This window comes from Porites lutea, chromosome 7 (assembly GCF_958299795.1).
Source record: "Porites lutea chromosome 7, jaPorLute2.1, whole genome shotgun sequence".
Taxonomy (NCBI): Eukaryota; Metazoa; Cnidaria; class Anthozoa; order Scleractinia; family Poritidae; genus Porites; species Porites lutea.
In genome coordinates, this window is record NC_133207.1 from 32,686,535 (window position 1) to 32,708,378 (window position 21,844).

Consider the following 21,844-nt stretch of genomic DNA (forward strand, 5'->3'; position numbering starts at 1 on the left):
TTTTATTGCAATCGGAGTCGCCATGGCAACGTGATGACGCCATAACGTTTTTCATTTATTGTTGTGTTTCTCTGTACCAGGAGTTTTTTGAAGAAATCGCTTAAGGGAGTATGTACCTGCCATAATTGCCTCCATTATGGCAAAGTTTGAAGAAATTCTATGAGAGCGTTTTCGAGATATTTCGAAATGCAGTTTTAAGAATCATCAAAGCAGTGAAATAGCATGCTAGCCGCTCAATTCACTAATATTTTAAGAAAATGATAAGCTTTGGGAACGCGGCTTCATCTCATAGTGGATTGATTCCATTGAAAACTGCATACAAAAAAAGAGGGGAATTGCTCTGGGCGATCGCGAGTAAGAAGAATTTTATTAACTTGCATTCAGCTGCTTTTCATACAGTTTTTGGAGGTAATTTGGTCCATGCCTGAAAATTTCACATTTTTTCAAAAACGGCTCGATAAATTTTTTTATAAATTCGACAATTCCGAGATCAATCGTCAAGAAATATTTCCTGCAAGTTTCAAGAACATTGAAAACAGGGAAGGCTTTAAAATAGGGACTCAAACATAACCAATTTTCCCCCCAGATTTTGTGTTTACAAGTGAGCGTCCTCATTATTCACTGGCATTGTTTTCAAGTTTCATATGCACGTGCACAACTAGCAAAAGATATAAATTTGCATAAAAAAGAACTCTCGATTACTTTCCGAAGAAATATCCGGTATATGCTAATAATTGGCTTGTCGTCACAGATAGCAGTGAGAGCCGAAACGGTGAACGTCACGGCTCATCGTGTAGGATGCAATACTTATTATCTTACTCGGGTTATAACATCACAGAAACTCTCACAAAGAGTTGCTCTGATGTTATAATGTAGCACTAACCTCTTTACCCGGTAATTAGCATATCCCGGAGATTTAACCGAGGGTCCTTTTTGATGCAAATTCTGCGTTTTTGCTAAATGTGCACGTGTATATGAAACTTGAAAACAATGCCAGTGAACAATGAGGACGCTCGCTTGTAAACACAAAATCTGGGGGGAAAATTGGCTATATTTGAGGCCCTGTTTAAAAGCCTTCCCAGTTTTCAATGTTCTTAAAACTTGCAGGGAATATTTCTTGACGATTGATCTCGGAATTGTCGAATTTATAAAAAAATTTATCGAGCGGTTTTTGGAAAAATGCGAAATTTTTAGGCATGGACCAAATTACCTTCAAAAACTGTATCAAAAGCAGTTGAATGCAAGTTGATAAAATCCTTCTTACTCGCGATCGCCCAGTGCAATTCCCCTCTTTTTTTGTATGCAGTTTTCAATGGAATCAATCCACTATGAGATGAAGCCGCGTTCCCAAAGCTTATCATTTTCTTACAATATTAGCGAATTGTGCGGCTAGCATGCTATTTCATTGTTTTTATGATTCTTAAAACTGCATTTCAAAATATTTCGAAAACGCTCTCATAGAATTTCTTTAATCTTTGCCATAATGGAGGCAATTATAGCAGGTACATACTCCCTCAAGCGATTTCTTCAAAAAACTCCTGGTACAGAGAAACACAACAATAAATGAAAAACGTAATGGCGTCATTACGTTGCCATGGAGACTCCGATTGCAATAAAACCCAGATCATAAGAAATTTTCATCTTTATGTAATACAGTTGTGGTAACCTTTTTTCCATATCTTTACTCATGCCGACGTAGTTACGGCTCAAACTTGGGAGGTATCCCCCTAAAAAAATCCAGTCGAGCCACCTTAAGGTGAAAAATAGCTTTTTGCGTCTTGCCTAAAGGAAAAAACAGTGAGATGATTTAACGGTCACGATCACTCGATTTTGACCTCTCAATAATTTTGAAAAGTTGAATTTGAATTTATCGGTTCTTTTCTGTAATTGCGGCCTGAGCTTTTAAGTAAACTTTTCTAGAGAAATGATTCACTTCCAGTTTACTTAATAACTGTCAGTTTGACCAATGGCTAGGAAGTTGAGAACTGCATTTCCAAAACTGACAAATGAATAGCATGCTACTTGTAGCCAATATAAATGAAAGCAAAGAAGGTAAGAGCTTAGATGTACTTTAGTGTCAGTTTTGTACTCACTGACAGTTTTTTTACGTTCTGATTTATATTTAAAATTAGGGGATACTACTTAGCTCATTCACATCGATAGCTGTTGTGGTGGCTGTACTTTCAATTCGCACCTGCAGCGTGTTGTGAAGTATTTTGTAGGTTATTTTAAGCTTATTTCATGTTTATGCTTGACGTTTCACTCGTGACTAGACTTGTTATTATCAGTTTATAGATCAAGCTTAATCCACCATATTTGTGTCGACAAGCTTTCAAATTCTATTACCTTTTCAAGTAGTTTTTAAACATGAATGTCATTTATTAAATTTGAGTGTCAGTCCTTGAAGTGGGCACGTTTTGGACTGACCTTGATTGTTACCTACATCAGAGTTCCTGTTTTGGTTTATTAGGTAGAGCCTCGTGGGTTTAGCTGTCACGCTTTCATTGCTTTTCTTATGGGGTTGTCTATTCCACTTTGGTTATCAACAGGAAATTCGTGTAAGTCATTCGGACAAGCGTTTGTAACTCTCATGGTCAGCAAGCCTGAAGGTACCTACGCCGTTTTACTTATATAAGTTGCCAGTATTTAACACAAGTTAGGAGTAGTGAAGATTAGTTACAGTTAGTTGTCGAGCAAAATTCGTTAAGTGATGCTGTAAACAAGACATATGAGCTACTGTAAAGATTAAAGAACGCCAAGATGTAAACTCGGATAACTGGTAACTCTAAGCTCAGCGACTGAGTTGCTCGTAAACCCCCTACACGTGGGAGCCGGTAGCCTGCGTAGCTGGTGGGATACGCGTGGGAGTGCTGTATTGTTCGCATGGCGGCTCTGCCGCCAAAAAAGTTCCCGGGCACAGGAATCCAGCCAGCTTCGCAGGCTAGGGATGTCATCGATACCTATAGACTGTGCGCAGGCGTCTTGTTTCTCAGAGCAGAGGAATGCGAAACTTTTATCCGCAGTCAACGTTTCTTAGCCGTAATTTCGTACCTAAATCTCAAGGGTGGTTAGCCCAAGAGAGCAACACCAAGCCAAGAGAATTGGCGTAAAATACTATTTACTGTGAGTAAATAAAAAAGAGAAGACACACTTGAGAGGTCGCGAGTAAACGCAAATGGTTAACCTCGCTCAACTTTAGTGTTACGTGCGACCTTTCATCTATCGCCTCGAATTTTAATTACGGGCTTAACATTTTATACTGGTTTTACTGACACATTCGCCTTAAATTTACGCGACATTTAAAACCAGGAGCCGATTACCTCTTGAACCGATGGTGATTGTGAACGGTAATGCACTTGTCACTGGAAACTCCCACCCCGGGGAGACGTGGGACATACGTGGGGATTTGCAAGTGCCCAGAGGGTGGGGGTATAGTTTCACTTTAGACAATTTATATTTTAGACGGGGACTGGAGTATAGTCCGAAGCACATGGTCGATTGTTGAAAATGGCGGGTTATGCATGAAGGAGAGTTAAACGACTTCCTTTGCCATTTTAATGTTTTTGTGTTGTCCTTCATACAGAATCTTTCATGCATAACATCACTTTTTCGTTTGAATATTGAAATAAGCCGGCTTTTGTATGTATAACACTCTATGCCTCTGTGAAAGGAGGAATGAAGAGAAAAACATGGTAGGTTGTGACAGCAAGACATGTGACATTAAGTGGTACAACTTTTTATTCATGAGCAGGCATCTGTGAAACTGATAACCCCCAGGGACTATGGTACTGTAGCAGTTGCCCAGAAACCTAGCTGATGGATAAGCCACATGAATTGCCACAGTGTTTCCAAGGTGTGTCAGAAAAGTAGGACTTTGCATATTTCGCAATTAAATCTTAACCAATATTTGAGAAATCCAAACCTTTAGGCGGGGCTTAAACTTGCTGGCAAAATTGAAAAAATTCAGCCGTTCTGAACTATCATAAGTCGTGATTCTGATCAAACCAGCCAGTTTTGTGAGATTTCTATATCATGTTTTTGTTGGTCTCGAGTCTTTGGATGTTCGTTACTATTTTCTCTTCAAAGTATGGCGTGACAGGCGACGTTTGGCGTCATAACATCTTGACCTTTCATACGGCCTCCGCGGAAAACCGGCGGGAAAAGTGTCCACGCGTTAGTTGGGTCTGCTGCTTCTGGAAAACACTAGACTGGAGATCTATAAAGCATTTCAGGATCGCTTGACTTATCTTAATCGACATATGATAGTTTAGATTAGCTAGAATCTTTCGATTTTGTGAAATTTACTGAGAATATTGCCTAGCTGCCGGCCATTTAGTGTTTTGAAAACCTTGACCGGCAGTCGAGCTGAAAAAAGTTCCAAGTGTCACAAAACACGGTTTCGTCTTCTGAGCCCAGCGTAAACCAAACACTAGACTTGAGATCTATAAGGCATTTCAGGATCGCTTGACTTGTCTTAATCGACATATGATAGTTTAGATTAGCTAGAATCTTAAAATTTTGTGAAATTTACTGAGAATATGGGACTGTCGGCCATTTAGTGTTTTGAAAACCTTGACCGGTTACCGGCCATATAGCCACAGCGAATTCAAAATGCAACGTGGATTTCGGCGGAAAATATCTTTCAACAGTTCCTTTTAACATGTTTAAGACCGAAATGGTTTTAGAGGTTCTCTAAGGTGCAAATGAAATTTACCTCTCTGCTAACAGCTGCACTTTAAGGAACCCTTGCAAAGTTGTAGGTTAAGCTTAGATAACTAACTTAAGGTGACTCGACCCAGTTTTTTTGGGGGGGTACCATCTTACTTTGAAGCTCTCTGGTATCTCCACCTTTACTTTTATCGTAAGTCTAACACATAGAATGGATAACATATAGATCAATCTACGATATAACATAAAATTTTTGGCGATCGGAGTAAATGTCACGTGGTTATAATGCCACGCCCCTTTGAGGTCTGAGTCGAAAATCTGCTGTTGCCGGCATTTTTTCGTGAAAATCTCTCGGCTACACATAGTGCGCATTAGTGCCTTGCGCTGAACAGAGTTTCACCAAAATCGCAAAGACCCAATTCGAGAAATTCAGCGGTTTCCAAATTTAGGTCATAATTTATGCGTAAATGATAAGCAAACTTTACACGGATTATATCTAATAAACTATGAGATTCATCTCTTTATTTTGGGCATCCTTATAACAGATGGGTCCTTGCAAGTCAGCAAAACGCTTTAGGGCCTTGTAAATGCGCGCGATTTCGAGCAAGGCAAACATATAGAAATTTTCGACTCAGACCTCAAAGGGGCGTGGCATTATAACCACGTGACATTTACTCCGATCGCCATAAATTTTATGTTATATTGTAGATTGATCTATATGTTATCCATTCTATGTGTTAGACTTACGATAAAAGTAAAGGTGGGGATACCAGAGAGCTTCAAAGTAGGATGGTACCCCCCCAAAAAAACTGGGTCGAGTCACTTTAAAAACGTTTCCAAACTTCTTGCTGTCAAATTCCTCTTCTCTTTTCTCTGGAAAGTTCCCGCTCATATTTCCCGCCAGTTGGAACATGTAAAGTCGGAAATATTATCGGAGGATATTAGCCAATGATAGTTAGTAGCGTCACTCGGAGCTATTGTCGGTCTTACTCGGGAAGATTCGGAACTCCCTGTCAGTAGGTCAAAATGGCGGATTGACGGACAAAAGTGCTAAAAATGGCGTGTGTGTAGTAAGGGATTTTCGTTGCTAGTGGAGGATTTAAAAGGATTATCTTTTGGCCAATGAAAAGCTAAGGACAAGGGGAGTTCTTGCAACGGAAAATAATCTCGAAAAATGTCGTGGGTTTGCTTTAGCGAGTGGTGGTAGTCCGTGTCTCTGTGTCACATCTCACATGATCTCAGTACAATGTTTGGACGAAAAAAGAACGCGTTTGCGACATACTCGAAAAGTAAGCCAGTTCAAATTGCTACGAAGGACCACTTTCCCACTCCAGAAACGCCGGATGACTTGTGGGCACCTTCTTCAAAAGACAAGCCGAACTCAAAACAAGCAGCTTTTCCCCCACTGAAAGTTAAAGGCAAGTAAATATATTTTGAATTTAAAGAAGGGATTTTCCTTTGAGCCTTAAATTTGCGAGAAAATGTATGGCTGTTTTTGTTTTATGTGTTTTAATTAGTTCATGGCAAAGGCACTGCTAAACCTTGTAGAAATTAATGACATTAATGACCCAGAGTCGTTAGACTTGACCTGGTTTCCAAAAATAATCAAGTATAAAACGGGGCAGTACCGCTGCAGGACAAATAATAGTGGGAGTTCGTCATATAAGCTTAAAGCTATTCAACGGGCATGCATCCCATCATCCTGACCAAATTGTCCCTCAGTCAAAATTTTCTCCCTTCTTGAGTATTGGATCAATGCCGGTTCTTTACGATGTCATTTCACAAATCTTATCATAAAATTGCTAAATCCTGTATCCCGTTCATAATTATGATACCGGATCTCGCACCCCATCTGCGCTAAAATCACAAATGCCAGCCTTTGAAAAAGCCAATCCTGGATCCCCAAAAACATAGTCATGTGGGGATCCTGAAATATTATTTATCTGTTTATTACATTATTAGTCGTAACATACATTAAATACATTCGTCACCTTCAAGTAATTGGTGTGTACTCCAGTCAGAAAAATAAGAGCAAACATGGCATGGTTAATATAAATTGTGGTACCAATTTCACAGCTTCAAATAACTATATCCACAAAGTGGTAGCTGTCACTTGTATTGTCAGAATTAATGCATCAGTCGTTAGTTCCAGCAGTTCTAGTAATCCCATTAGCCCTGAGTGATTTGCTTGTTCAAAATGGGCAATTATAGAAAATATCCATACCATACCACGGACAGCTTCCATATTTTCATCCCCATTACCTTCAGAACTCCTAAGATGTGTTATCCCCCATGCCCTTGGAATTCTATAATCGTTAAACCCCCTCCTGTTTGGATTTTCCATATTTTCGTCAAATTTTCAGACCTACTGGCAGGATTTGAAGATATACATTGCCCAATTTGGCTTATTTTACCTCAAAATATTTCAAATGACTCTACTTCTGTACTTCAGTCTAGGTGGCCAGCACAAAGGAAGTCATACATGTATATGAATCAAGAAATTCAGGAATCAAAACTCAAAAAAGGTTAAAGTTTTCTCCTTACCGCTGTTCAACAAAATAATGCAACCTACATTAATTTTACTTTGCTCCAGACTGGAACATACAGAACCAATAAGAATACCTTGTGTTGAATGTGTGTACCCTCAGAAGACATTATTACGATCAAGTGTATTTTCATTTGTGCCATCATGATTTGAGCCTTTGGGTTTAGCAGTCACACCCAATCCCATGAGGTTCGAAAATTAACATGGTGTTGTCCGTCAAAAGACCACGTTTTTTGCACTGAATGGACAAAATAATTTATGAGGCTGTTTTCATGAGAGAAAAATGGATGTTTTGTATCATTAAGGCCTCTGGAGCTTGATCTACAACCCATGTTTTGTTGGTTTTCCTCAACAAATGACTATGAAAACATCACTGATCAATGGATGCTAGTCTTGTGTCCTGCTTCCGCAGTCATCAGCAGTGTCATCAGTTTGTGCTTTATTTGTGAACTGATTAAGTCCATAAAATTAGCATTTTCAAGGAATACAATCTTGTCTCAGTGTCCCCTGTGAAAGTTCCAGATCTAAAACCCCTCCATGCTTTCTGAATTCCAGTGGTACATATGTAAGTATTCCCCCTGTGCCTTCAGATTTCCAGTTCAAAGAACCCCCCAATTGCCCTCAGTATTCCAAAAAGCCGTCCGTGGTATGGTCTGGATATTTTTTGGAATCACCCAGTGGCAGGGTTTCCTACTTAGGGTTTTTCTTGTTTGAAGATTGCTAAGCAGTAAATCAACATCCCTGCGTTTTCAATCCTGAAGAATCGACTTCTGTTCCACTGGTTAGTTGGAAGAGAAGTGTGGCTTCTACTTTTTGTGAAAAAATATGTTGACCATTTTTAATCAGAATGATGTTTTTGTTTTAACGTAATAACAAAACAGGATTGAAAACATGGATGACTCCATTTGCAGGGCGTGGTTCTAGCCTAGCTCTTAGGAACATCAGCAACATCCCATTGGAAAAGACATTGAGCAGAACTCCATGTATTCCAAGCCAAAACTCACACAAGACAAGTAAGAAGCGATGTTGTCATTGCAAGCTAAGACATCAACATTTTTTACCTTTTTTATAATAAAAAACAGATGCCGAGTAAGTACAGGCTATCCACTCGACTCCATTTCTTCAGCCAGGGCAAACCCTTTCTAAGGTCTTGAAGTTAGGTTGATATTAAGAGACATGACAATACGCTAGTACTACAATACTCTACAATACCCTTGACTCTGAAGATGACTACCGCACAGGTTGTCGAAACGTCAGTCACTGTCAACAACAACAGTCCTATTCAGGACTACGTTCACCCGGACGATCAAACTCAACCTACTTTTGAAATGACTCCTGGGTTCAAACCTTTCACAGTAATACTCTAGTTGTTTACCCTTATAATAACCAAATCCTTCTAGCTCTAATCCACGTATACTGTTAATTTTTGTCTCACTTCATGGACAAAGTGACTTGTATGTCAAATTTGAAAGAAGTTGAAGTGATCACCCATTTGTAGAAGTTTTATTGTGCCAAATAGATTTGTTACTGTTTCATATTTCAGATAGAAAGTTGGTGTCAAGTAGTGCTTTGCTAGCAAAAGTTAGCTCCAATGATGATAAAGACTGCAAAACATACAGAAAAGAGTTACAGAGGTATAGATCTAGCTTTTTGGTAATGGTACTAGAGTGTGCTTTTACACTCAGCTGCAAACTTTACAACATAATTTTATAGTCTGTTCAAATGGGTTGCTAGGTAACCCTTCAGCACACAAGCATCCCATTCATTTGTGCAAGAAGTTATTTATATCCAACTACCGAGGTGTGCTCCAGTTGTCTGGGTGCCTTGTGCTTCATTTTTTGGTTTACCTTTTGCAACTGAATACTTGTTGTTTTTTTTATTAATAACTTGACGAGAGAAAATTAAATTTAACATACCAACCTGATGTGAACTGTAAGTAATAAGGTCTACAGCTCACATTAATGAAACTCAGTGATGACAGACTAGTAGCAGTGGGGTGGTAATGAAGTGATCATGATTTTTGCTTTTTGCCTGTTACGTCTTTTCTAGGGCTAAACTTCATTCCAAGAAGGCACCACTTATGAAGTCAAAACACCTCACCTCAACAACTACATATTCATTCAAATCAATGTCTTGTTGTTCCATGTGTGGAAGTGTATGGTGCAGTAATGAAAATTCTTTGTCCACTGTCAAATCCATGTCGCTATGCAAGTCCTGCCTTGATGATGTCAATTCAGATGACTTCTTTGTTGGTGATGCCCCAACTAGTACCTCACAAGTTTTACCGCCACACAATTCAACACTTGTGGAGGAGGACTTACCAATTCAGCTGAGAGACATAATCCCTCAGGATTTATCAGCAATAATGGGTGAGTAGAATTTCCGTTATGATGTTTCAGTCCTGCAGCAAATTAAAGTTCAAGGAGCAAAGGAAAAATTTTATACTCTACTACAGTGATAACAAGCCTTTGTACACGTATAGTAGTAGTGAATAATATTCTGCATTGAAGGAACCTCTCATTTGCAACTTTGGGGTAAAAAATAATTCTATTTTGACATGGCTGTTTTCTTAGAGGAGCCAGTAGATGAAAAAGAACAGGCTGAAGCAGCCCAAAAGAAAACAGAGGATGCACTGGGCTCATATGATCTGTTTGACAAAGAGGTGAACTTAAAGTATATTTTTGCAAAGAACCCTTTTGATCCACAACACCCCTTAAAAGGAAGGTTGGCCCCATTTGTTCAAAAGGTGGATAGCTCTATCCGTGGGATAAACCTCTATCCACTGGATGGTGCAATTTGTTTCCCTAATACTTATCAACTGGATAGTGATTTATCTGGTGGATAATGCTATCCATCTTTTGAACAACCGGGGCCTGGTGTGTCTTTTTATCGCTGATTAGGGCTTTTATGCTGAATAAATGCATAGCTAAATAAAGTGAGTGTTCTAGTATACGTTTCTGTGTCACCAAAAGTTGTACCAGGATAAACAAGCACAAAACAAGGTTAACTTTTGTTATTATATTTACTTCTCTAGTATTTCTGTCAGTATCCACTCTTTCTTCCCACTTGCTAACTCAAAACAAGCTACTATTGCTAGCTACTCTTGTAAATTACACTTGTAAAAAGTTTTATTAAATTTACCCCTGAATCTTGAAAAAACAACAGTGCAATCTTTTGTCAATGATATTATGACTCTCAAATGATAAGTGACCACTAAATCTGGTGAGTTAGTTTGCTGTAGTGATAAATGGCACATTTGCTTCTTCCCTTTAAATGATTTAACTGGATGTCACGAAGGAAAAAGATCATAAGAAATGAGGTTTTCTGTCAGTTACACAGGCAACCTGAAGAAAAAAAAATGTTTTCTTGCAGGAGAAGTTGAATCTATGATTTTCTGTGTGGTTGCTAGTCCAAGTCAGGTGCTCTATTACCTCAATTAAGGAGACTTGAAGGAACTATACTGTAAGGCCTATTACTACAGTGGGTTTATATGACAAACACCTTGCATACTGCTGAGACTGGACTGTTGATACGTGGTACATGTATTTAAGCCTGCCTGTCTACCCTGAAGGGAGATAGAAGGGTCCCTGCTCACATGGTGGTGTTCAGTTGAATCTCTTGTTAAACATAAAACGACTACTAACATTATTGATTTATTCAATTTACAGCCTGACACCTCTCCAATAACAGTCAATAATGAGAAGACTTCTGATCCTGTGAAGTCAAAATCTAAAAGCAAAAATCAGGTAATTTTTCAAAGAGCAACACGCTTTTAACCTGAAGCGGAGGAGTTTTTATAATCACTTGTAAAAATGTTTAGAACACAAAAGTGGTCTTAAATATCAATACCTCTTTTTGGCAGCCACTAGCTTCTGATGTTGCAATGTCATGTGGGGTAGGCAATCTGCAGTGCAAAACTAGGAAATCCTAGGCAACATTTTTGTTTTGAAAAACCTATCAAGGAAGGACATCTGAAATTCTAAGACTTTTAACACCCATGGAAAAAGATGAAAAAGTTATTCAGAGCAGAAACAAGAAGAACTGAGAATTGAAATACTACCATGGGATTACCTCTATTTAATGCTACTGGCAAACACCTCTAAAAGAGTATCTTATGACAACTATGGGAAGTAAGACATTTTTTATTTCTGGTCATTTCTCAGGAACCAGAATCCAGTAAAGAAGATTTGCCCAATGTTACTCCAGAGACAGTCTCCAAACAGGTGGGATATGGTCTTGTTTTCCACTTTACTTTCCATACAGTTGTAAGTCTAAAGTGAATTTTGACTCTTGTTGTCAAGTGTTTTGTTTGTTTGTAATATGCTGTTAAAAATATTAAATTTTCTATTATTATTATTATTATTATTATTATTATTATTATTATTATTATTAAAAGCAGTATTTAATTTATTGGTTTAGCCCCATAGGACATTAATTTTAGTCCTTCATTTTGTTTAAGCAGATTTATCTACTTGTTCAAAGTAAGGCTTTTTTCTGTTGTACCATTATTTTGGTTTTATCTTTTTTGTTACAAAGGACTGTATCACCATGAACAAGCTTAAACAAAAGAGAAAGTTGGCATACAGCAAGGACTTGGATGAAATACCAGACTGTACCCTGCTCCATGCAAACACCAACAGAAAACGACCAATTAAGTTGCTTTTTAAGTGCGATAAAAGCACTTGTTCTTATAGCAGTCCTTTGACAAATGTACCAATTGATACTCACATCCAGAGTCCAGTTGATAAAATAAAAATTAGAATAGAGCAATAAAACTCTATCAGGAGATAAAAATATTTATATACATAGAGGATATTACATGGTGGCGCGAAGATATGAATTTTATTTTTGAGTGAGAAAACAATATTTTACAAACAAGCGCAGCGAATAAAATATTGTTTTTGCCAGGAGAAAATAAAATTCATAATTGGTTAGAGAAAACACAGGTAAAAATCTTGCTAAGAAAATTGAGACTCAAGCTTGTCAGAATGCATCCACGCAAAGAGCTCATGAAAAAGAAGGAGCACTTTATTTTTTATTTGCAATGCAAATAAATTTACCCATACCAACAAATCCTTTAGGTCTCAATGTTCATGGTTTTCAATATTTTCAGATTTTTTAGAGAGTTAAATTTACAAGAGCTAACTAAGAGGTCACATGATCTGCTGTAAATTTGTAGTTGTAATGCATGGGAAAAGGTAATTGTACTTCTGCCATCAGATAAGGATATTAAAAAAATGAGAACATCTTTGAGGATCGTTCTGCCTTATTCTTCTTATGTTAGAATAAAGGTGAAATAAGATAGTGGTCACTGCAAGGGTCTAGAGGTTTTACACAGCCACAATGCCATATTTCAATACTTGATTTTGATTTTGGTAACCTGTAAGCTGGTACAGTCAACTCTTTCTAAGTCGGACACCTTTGGGGCCGGTACTAATTGTCCGTCTAAGAGAGATGTCCATCTTATAGAGAGTCAAATATAGGGAGTAAAGAAAGGCAAGGACCAACTCTAGGTGTCAGTTTTACAGAGGTGTCCGTTAAGAGAGAGTCAACTGTACTTGTATTTGGCTCTCACACCAGCTTTGCATTAACTTTCAAAAACTACAGCCAAAGCAACTTGCTTGCTCTCCAAAAAGAGAACCTATTTGCAGGGATCCTTTAGCCACATTTATATAATTATTCCTCTGAAACAGCACTTGGGTAACTCTTTATTCAAACCCTGCTATTGTTTTATTCAGGGATGCACTTTCATTAATAATGTACAAAATTGTTATTGTGAAAATTTACTTAAAAAAAGCAACTACATGTACGTGTGTACAGTGTATATATTAATTAAAATTAAAGAAGTTCAACAGAAAAGATTCAGTGTTACGGTTTCATCGCTGTTACTGAATTCCATTTCATTTAGTTTGCCAACTGGCGAATTTTTCAAGAGTTGAATCAGGTAAGGTTGTTTATTTTCTGCTACAAATATTTGACAAATTGAAATATTTTTACATTATAATAAACATGGATTATTGTTGTTGTATTTAACCTGAAATAAAACATTGTTCATGGTTCAATGTTTATAATAATAATTATTATTGACTCCAGGTACATGTTCAGCTCGTTTACTGTTTTTAAAAAAAGAGAAGAGACAATAAAATCTTAGAAAAAATACAGTGTCATGAACAACTTTCTCTAGGCATGTGAAAGAAAAAGAAAGAAATAGAAGAAAGCAGAACTGTAAAAATTATGAAGGGTTCGATTGCTAGCAAAATCTAACAACAGTCCATTATTTTAAGCTTGAGTACACAAAGGCTTGCACTCAGTTAAACTCATCCCAAAATCTTCATCTTAAGTTGTGGCAACTTATTGTAGGTAACAATTCTCAGAATGATAAACTGTTCAATCATATGATGGCAAGTAGTGTTTTAATAATTTCAACACTGAGCCTGTTTGCTTAGACTGGCAAATCAAAATTCCAGAGGTGAAGGACTCCTTTACTTCTTCTTTCCGTTTGATTTCTTGTTCCCTGTTGGTTTAGCAAAGAATGAAGGATCCAGCTGGTCCAGAGGAACACCTTTGGTAGCAAACAGCCGCTGAGCTCTTTGCTGTAATGTCCCACCACATTTGAGCCCCCTTGTCATCAGCTCCTCCTTAAGACATTGCATTCCTACTGATTCAAGTTGCTCTGCTGAAGTGTAGTCATCCAGACAAAACTCAACCTACAAGAAGAAAAGTTACTTCACTGTTCCTATGTTTCCTCCTAGTATCATGCAATGTACAGTGTATTATAGCAGGGTTGTCAGAAAGTTTTAAAGTAGACAGCTGAGTTGTCAAAGTAAGCGGCCAGTCCAAGAATATTTTATTTAAAAAACGCCATTCATAAAGAGATGCCAAGCAGAGTAGCCGGCCAATACTAACTAAATAGGCGGGGATTTTCACCTGCAGCTGGCTACTTTTGACAACCCTGATAATAGTCATACATAAAATCAATCCTGGGTTGAAAGAAGCATTTGACCTAGTAGACCATTTACATCATTGTCTTTGTTGTCTCTGTTGTATTTATCTTCTTTGTCATCGTCAACGTCAATGTAGCAGTCATCGGCAGTCGTTTTTTTTTATGAAATATGTACATAATATATATAGCTACATCGACTGTTTTCATTTGGTGTAGTGGACTCCTCCTTTACAGATTATTAGTCTTGCTTGCGTAAGCAGCGAGACTCATAATCTGCAACGCGTTTTAATTCTTCGTATTTAGGACACAAAAGGGTGTCATTGTGCCAGGCGTTCCTTGCAGAGACCGTGGAATTTGGGAATAAGAATCGTTCAGTGACCGAAGCCATGCATGTTTTCTGAAGGAAGCTTAGGAAAGATTAAATTAAGAGCTTTTCCAAAACGTGTCGGTCCACAAATTCTATTGCTTGAAAGCGTTGATTACTTTCGAACAAGTAAACACTACTGAGTGGTCGAAAAAAAATAAGAACCTTTAGCAAAACGGCAATGGTCGGGTGTTGTAACCTTTCATTGTATGCAAATGGGTCTTGCGATGAGCATATAGTTTATTTTTGGCAATGATTGTAATGACATGCCATGTAAATCACTTTTTTTATTTCTGGCAATGATGTAATTTCTCTGGAATCAGGGCCCTTGAATTTTCGTGTATTTTCTACACCCGTATAGCCTGCGACTGCACACATAAAAAGTAAATATCCTGAAGAATACTCGACCTCCTGTTTCATGTAGAAGTAATCGCCTCCTCATTTCTCGTTCTAATCTCCAAGCAAGCAAGACTGAACTCTGTTGTAAGAGCATTCTTCTTCATTACGGAAACACTTGCCATTTGCACAATGACATCTATTTACTACCAAGACCAGAATTCATGGCTAGGGGGACTTCAAGTGTCAGGGATTATCGAATAAAGGCAAAAATCAAAACCCAAAAAAATCCATGCCAAATTTCCGAGCCATAAAAGTGTATTTGCCGAACTACACGGTTGGGATACATGGGAACTATCAAGAATCTTCAGATTGTTTTAAACACCCCAAAAAATCTGTACTTAAATCAAGCTACCCCAAAAAATACTTGCCAAAATTTTCCAACCCCAAAAAATTAAAATCCCAAAATCAAAAATTTCAAACCCCAAAAAATCCTTCAATCATCCCTGCCACTTGAAATCCGGAGGACCCCCCAACATGTGACGCTTTTACTTCACTCACCTTTTCTGCAGGATGTATGTCAGTAACCTGGTCCTTTTCACTAATTCTATCTTCTCTCAGCCCTCCTTCTTGGTTTCTTTTTCCTTGGGGTGAATCAGAGTCTTTTTCCTGGAAATCTTTTGTTTGATCTTTGGTTTCTCCTTCTAACTCATTCTCTCCCACAATTTCCTCTGCTCCAGTCTCCATGCAATGTCTGTTTTCAAAATTGTTATATGATGTTGAGGGTTCAACATGGGTGCTGGTACATGATGTAGTAGTTGAAGTACACAATGCAGGAATATCTTTACTTTCATCTCTTGAAGTAACTAACACGTCATCATCTTCATCGCTGTCAAGATCATCCATTCCTAACCTGGACAAAAACATGACAAAAAACAGTTCTTCTAAAGTTTCAATAAATGACAGAAACTTTAAAAATGGTTTGGTACCTATGAATGTGAACACTGACAGTCACAGCTTTTGGGTGTACGTTTTTGTGCAGTTTCACAAGCAGTTGCAAAAAGGTTTATAGTAATATAATCTTAAGATTTTGGTTCAAAACAAACAGTTAACATTTTATTAGCATCCCTGAGTACCTTAATGACAAAAAAGGTTCCCTGTTATTGTCATACAACTTATTAAGAGAGGCACCAATTGGGTGGTGTAGCTGTACTAAGTCAGTCAAGAACAAAAAAAAACTGCACTTAGTCAGTAAGAAGCAAAAAATTGTTTAGTCCTGCAAACAGTATGGTAGTTTTTAAAAGGGTAGTGTTCCAAATCACTTACACCTCCCAGACTCCCAAGTGCTCTCCCACTTTCCCAGCTTGCCATATTATTGAACACTTCATCAAATCACTTTAATGGGGTTGTCACTAAGATTTCAGGTCTACTTAATTAGGTTCTATTTCCCTTTTGCTTCCTATGGAAGTAGCTGGAGGTAATGCTCATAGAAGCAGGGCTGTCATTTGTAGCCAGTAGCCGCCTTTTTTAGGAGGCTACTGTAGTAAAATCAACCGGCCACTCAAAGTTTCTAAATAAGTCAAGCATTACAAACATAGAAGAATTTAAGCGATAAATAACCTGTTACTTTTTGCAAGAGCCCGGCTACTTACATTATTAAATCTTAATGACAACACTGTAGAAGCTGGGAAAATCCCTGGTCCCAAGCTCTTAGTGATTGCCCTGGTGTAAAATACATTTTTTCTTGCAAACATAACCTAACCACCAGCCTGTCATACAATAATAATTACTGCACTGCTATACAAGCTGCCCATTCTACCAAAAATTCCAAAGAAGATCTTACATATGAGCATTGAGAAAAAAGACTTTTTTGTAAACAGAGATGGGATAGTTAAAAATAATAAAGTGTCTAGTAAATTTATTGCCAACGCTTTTAGGCAGACAAAGATTGTAAAAGATACATGAATGGAAACTCACAACATCCTGCTTTTCTTGCTTCCACTTGAAGTTGATGGTTCATCAGCAAGGACACGTTTGACTGCTGTTCTCTCTGAGGATGTTGAAGTGCTTGTTGATGCTGAACTTCCTGCAGCTTTAAGACCTGTGAAAATAGTTTACTCACTTTATTATTATTGTTATTATTTTGCCCAAACACAAACCCTGTTCCAGGGCTCTTTGACAAGGGTGTGCTCTAAGAAAACTCAAAGGGAGCCCAGTGCCTTGAACCTGTGAAATCCAGGGTGCTCAGCTTGATATTTCTATGGAAAAACTAAGATCTTCTTGTCGCCTGGGGCCACAGCCTTGCTTTGAGAATCAGCAGAACAAGAAGAGACAGATAGAAGAATTGATGGGTGGACGGAAGGAACGGATGGGTATTGATTCTGATGGTTACCAAAGGGCGGTAACATAAAGGCTGTTGGTGGTTCCCAAAAGACAATTTTTTTATTGATAAAGGATAGAGAACAACAGCTGCAGCAAATGTGATAATATGAAAATGTTTTACCTTGCTGCAAGGCATCTTCAATTCGTTCACAAGTTTCCTGGATGTGTTGTGTATATGTTGCATCATCAAACGTATGTTTAGGCATTTGTCTCTTTCTCTCCATCCGCAGTTGTTTTTGTCTTTCTTTTTCACGCTCCCTCTCAGCTTGTTTAGAAACCCACTCAGCTATTCTAAAAGATATAAAAATCAAAGAAAAAATTCCCTTAGCAAAAGATCGTGAAAAACATCTCTTACAAGTCCAAGCCAAAGGGAGAGTAAAAATATTGAAGAATCCTGTCCAAACCCCAGAAAAGAAACAAATCTCCAAAAGTAACGACTCCAACAAAAGTCTCCTTATACTATTAAAAAGTAACAGGGGGTTTTACTCTTAATATAAACACGTAAAAACAATAAAACAATAAAAAGTTTGGTCAGTTGTCATGAACTCCGAAAAGAAAGAAAGTGGTCACAAATATTAAAGGTAACAAGATCAATGTTTTCTCAGTCGCCTTTTCTGGCGACAGTGGGAAGCAACACACAGTTATGGTAGTAGTTGTCTGATATGTGTAGTGGCCTTTGTTTAAATTAGAAAAAAATCAGCTGAAAGGTTTCAAGGCTGTGCTCTATGGAAAAGTGCACTGAAACTGTAAAATATAGGGTGCCCAGCATATGATTTGTGCGAAAAATCTGATATTTTCTAGTCGCCCCAGGGCAAAAGTTAGGCGCCAGGGGCCACCGGGCTCCGCTAGAGCACAGCCCTGGATTCCTACTTTTTCTCATCGTTGATATCCCTCATTCGTCTCCCACTCAAGTCCCTGCAAGCTTCTCTGTTTGTTGTCTTCTCTATCTGTGCACCAAGTGCCCGCAGCATGGATCCAAACCCTCCTTTTCCACCAGGAAGATGCAGAGCTGTGTAACAAACATCTCCAGCTTGAAGGTGAACTTTACTGCTATCTGAGGTGACATGGCCATTGTGAATGACAAACAGTTTTTCCACTGGTATGCCCTGCCATTTAATAAATAAATAACTATTATTTCATAGTCAAGTCACTTTAAAGTCATCTTGACCAAACAATGATCATAAAGTTACAGTCAAACACCACTTTATGGACACCCACTTAATATGGACACTTCACTATTATGGACAGTTTGCTTTGTCACTGTTACATTTTTCTAAATCCAACCTGCTTAACAAGGACACCCCATTAAAAAGGACACTTTCTATGGCCTCCTCAGTGTCTTTATTATTGTGGTTTGACTGTATGTCATCAAAAGCTGTGGACCCATACAGCTGCACAGGCACTGTCTTTTTACTCTTCCTCCTATTTTCAGCCTTAGAGAAAAAGAAGTACACTTTATTTAAAATGTGTTATGTGTATTTCTTTAAAAAGTGTTTCTAGGTTAAGAGGCAGTGTATCTGATCTGTCAGAGCTCAAATTACCTCCAGGGTTTGGGCGAGATGACTTTCAGGTGACTTGACCAGTGACATTACTTTGTAAACTTTACCACAAAGTGTAAAAATAATTTATCATCAGCCAGCTACAAGGGTTGCAGTTGGTTTTGAGTGAAAACGAATGTAATAACACTTCATCAGAAACCACTAATAAATAAAATATTTAATACATATAGTTTTCTGGGATATTTCAAGATTATACTTTGGACGTATATGCTTAAAAAGAAGACAGCAACAGTTTGCTGAATCATTTAATAAAATGTGGCTAAAAGCTATTACTTTACCCCGAAGTCCACAACCACCTTATAATTTTTATGTCAATTTAAAAGGTTTCACACTTTAACAAAGATTGTTGTGATATCTGAAGACTTGCATACGCAAAGATCAATATTTTTAGTGGAAAAAACCTTGTACCAGAAAAATTTAAAGAATATTGCGTTGTTTTTTTTTTTTTTTCATTTTTCAAGGGCTAACGATGACTGTAATTTGTCATCTGTAATAATACCAAAGAAAATTTATCACATGCAAGATTTGTGAAAACACAAGTAAAATTCTAAAAATTTCATGTGTAAGATGTCATTTTGTGAAATTTGACATTGATTTTCTCGGGCTCCCATGAGAAAATAATTAATTCAGTGTTTTCAAAATCAGCCGTCAGCCGTCGCATCCGACGGCAACTTTTTGATTTGCGACGCCTACTTTCCCTTAGGTAAATTATATGATAAATAAAACTTTTGATAAAAAGTGGTAAGTGTTCACAAAGCTGTTGCGAGCAAGCAAACTTGAAATTTTTCTGGAGAATTTCACCAAAACATCGCTTGAGTCTGCTTTTAAAATACGTTCTCTGCGTAATACGTTGAGTAAACGTTGAGGACGAGTCGAAGACTGGGTCTCAGTTACAGGGAACATTGTAGTTAGCGGTTTCTGAAGCCACTCTATATAAAACGCCACATTTCGTCTCCAAGAACACGGCAAAATGGCAGAAAAGCGACAAGAGGGTTTACGGGAGATGTGGTCGCTGACAGTGACAAACAGGAAAAAGAAAAAGGATGCTACAGGTAATAATGTAATGTTTTCCCGAAGATTACCCAAGCAGATGCCAGTATGCAAACGGAAGAGGAAATAGTTCAAATTGAGGAGAAAGAACAAGAAGAAGTGGTAGCAAAAGTCTTCTGCCTAGATGAAGAGCATGGCGAATCGGACGACAGTGAAGAACATGACAGTGGATGGGAGGATGATGACGATGATAGTGAGGACTTTTCTCACTTAAAGTCTTTTTCTCAGATGACAAAGAATCTCCATGTTTTGACTTGTAGATACTACCATATTTCACTTCAATTGAATGATGAAGTAGGACTGAACGGTGTTTGTGATCGATAAGTAATAAGGATATTCAAAATTGTAAATTTTGTTTGTGTTTAAAACAGTTCGTGTATAGCTTTAGTATGTTTCTGAGCCTTTTCCAGGCATCAAGAGAAGGCCCAGAAAAAATGCTTCTGTCCAGACTGGACAAACAGCTATCCAAGTACATGGGTCTACATGAACAAAGTATACACAAGTAGCTTTGTTGGTTATTGAAAATTCAATTACCTTAGCTGTTTCTCAATCACTTATACTTTTTTCAACCCAAATTATGTACTAATCTTTAATCTTTAATCTAATCTTTAATCATCATTTATACACGGTAAAAATCATCAGGTACAATAAATTCCTATACAATGACTAACATACTAAAGCCTTAAAATCCAAATCTTAACATTAAATATTAACTTACAACAATATGCCACATAAAAACCCTGATTGTGGTTAAAGCGTACCCTAATATTGTGGTTAAAGTTACTAAAAGCATCAAAATTTATCAGTATTTTCGATATCTAAAATTTGCTAGTTCTGCGTCTCAAAATGCGGGAAAATGCGTCTCCAAGAGTCTAGAAATTCAAAATTTCCTGGGGGGGCATGCCCCCAGACCCCCCTAGAGAGCAAGGCCTTGCAACTCCTACTCAAATAAACACAACTCCTACTTCAAAAACTGTTGAAAACCCTGTAATTTAGTTTGGGGTTATTACAGATGACTAATTACATCTTTAGCCCTTGAAAAATGTGAAAAAGAATGCAATATGCTTTAAATTATTCTGGTACAAGGCTTTCGTCCACTTAAAATTAATATTACTCAATTTCCTGATGGATTCAGTCTTAAAGCTTAAGCTTAACTCCATGCAATCCGTAATAGTGGAAACAGAATTTGATGTTTTTTTATTGCATTTCGGCAAGAGATTATGGACAACGATTGAATCAAGACTTACCCCACAACATTCAGATGCAATCTGTTTCAATTGTAGTCCATTTTGAACCTCATAATCATCAACATTCAAGCAAAAGAGCTCCCGATGTAGATCGTACAAGAAGGCAGACATCTTGGGTTGTTGCGAAAACAAGGACTTGTGGGTACTATTTCATTGCAGGCACAGGAAACCCTTTACCGACGAATGATTGGTCCCGGCAGGTGGCCCAAAGTCACGTTACAAGTGCTTACGAGGAAAGGGTATTGTAAACACCTTTGGGTGCACAGGGTCCCAACACAATCTGCCGATTGTTATTTTATAGCCTGCATAGCAGGCGCTTGGAAGTTGTGGGCGCAAGAAAAGACGGGCGCGTGAGAAGGCCTCACCCCTCGCGTGTCTCCCTCACGTGCGCACGTTCTCTCTTTCATCTACTACTTCCAAGCGCCTACTTCGCAGGCTAGTGACAATTTCCCTCCATCCAGGAGCAGGTAACGGTGCATCGCGAGTTGCACAGTGGGAAGGTCCCTGGGTCCATTTCAGAGGCAGCACCAGACAATCTTAATGCACCAAGTATCACACAAGCCGCTGCTTTATTTACACAACTCAAACAGCGTACGGAGCAGTCTTCTTCAATCGATTTTGATGCTTGGAAAAAGGGCCGATTATGAAATATAAAGAGATAGGGAGAACAAGCTGAAGGATGCAAGGGGGCAAAACATAACCTTGGGGACTGATACTCAGCCTCTCAGCAAGCAAGACAGTTGCTTGAGA

At 38.1% G+C, this 21,844-nt stretch overlaps 2 protein-coding genes across 2 annotated transcripts in view; one reads left to right on the top strand and one right to left on the bottom strand.

The window, feature by feature from the left end:
* LOC140942757 (uncharacterized) overlaps window positions 1-12,477 on the top strand; it is a 53,326-nt gene extending 40,849 nt beyond the window's left edge. The window contains exons 7-9 of the mRNA XM_073391748.1: window positions 10,882-10,959; window positions 11,377-11,436; window positions 11,750-12,477. Coding sequence (XP_073247849.1) covers window positions 10,882-10,959; window positions 11,377-11,436; window positions 11,750-11,986 — 375 coding nt within the window. The 3' untranslated portion in view covers window positions 11,987-12,477. The remainder of the gene's footprint in view (window positions 1-10,881; window positions 10,960-11,376; window positions 11,437-11,749) is intronic.
* A 670-nt stretch (window positions 12,478-13,147) lies between these two features.
* On the bottom strand, window positions 13,148-21,224 carry LOC140942761 (splicing regulator SDE2-like). Its single transcript, XM_073391750.1, has 6 exons — window positions 21,095-21,224; window positions 18,109-18,344; window positions 17,360-17,529; window positions 16,834-16,957; window positions 15,418-15,769; window positions 13,148-13,920 (listed from the first exon to the last, which is right to left on the bottom strand). Exons 1-6 carry the CDS (start codon window positions 21,203-21,205, stop codon window positions 13,696-13,698), a joined length of 1,218 nt encoding a protein of 405 aa, XP_073247851.1. The 5' UTR covers window positions 21,206-21,224; the 3' UTR covers window positions 13,148-13,695.
* Between the last annotated feature and the right edge of the window lie 620 nt (window positions 21,225-21,844).

Coding starts and splice junctions, on each gene's coding strand:
- LOC140942761 (XM_073391750.1), bottom strand. CDS start 21,205: ATGTCTGCCTTCTTGTACGATCTACATCGGGAGCTCTTTTGCTTGAAT. Junction 17,530..18,108: donor GATATCAACGATGAGAAAAA/GTAGGAATCCAG, acceptor TATATCTTTTAG/AATAGCTGAGTGGGTTTCTA. Junction 13,921..15,417: donor ACATACATCCTGCAGAAAAG/GTGAGTGAAGTA, acceptor TTCTTCTTGTAG/GTTGAGTTTTGTCTGGATGA.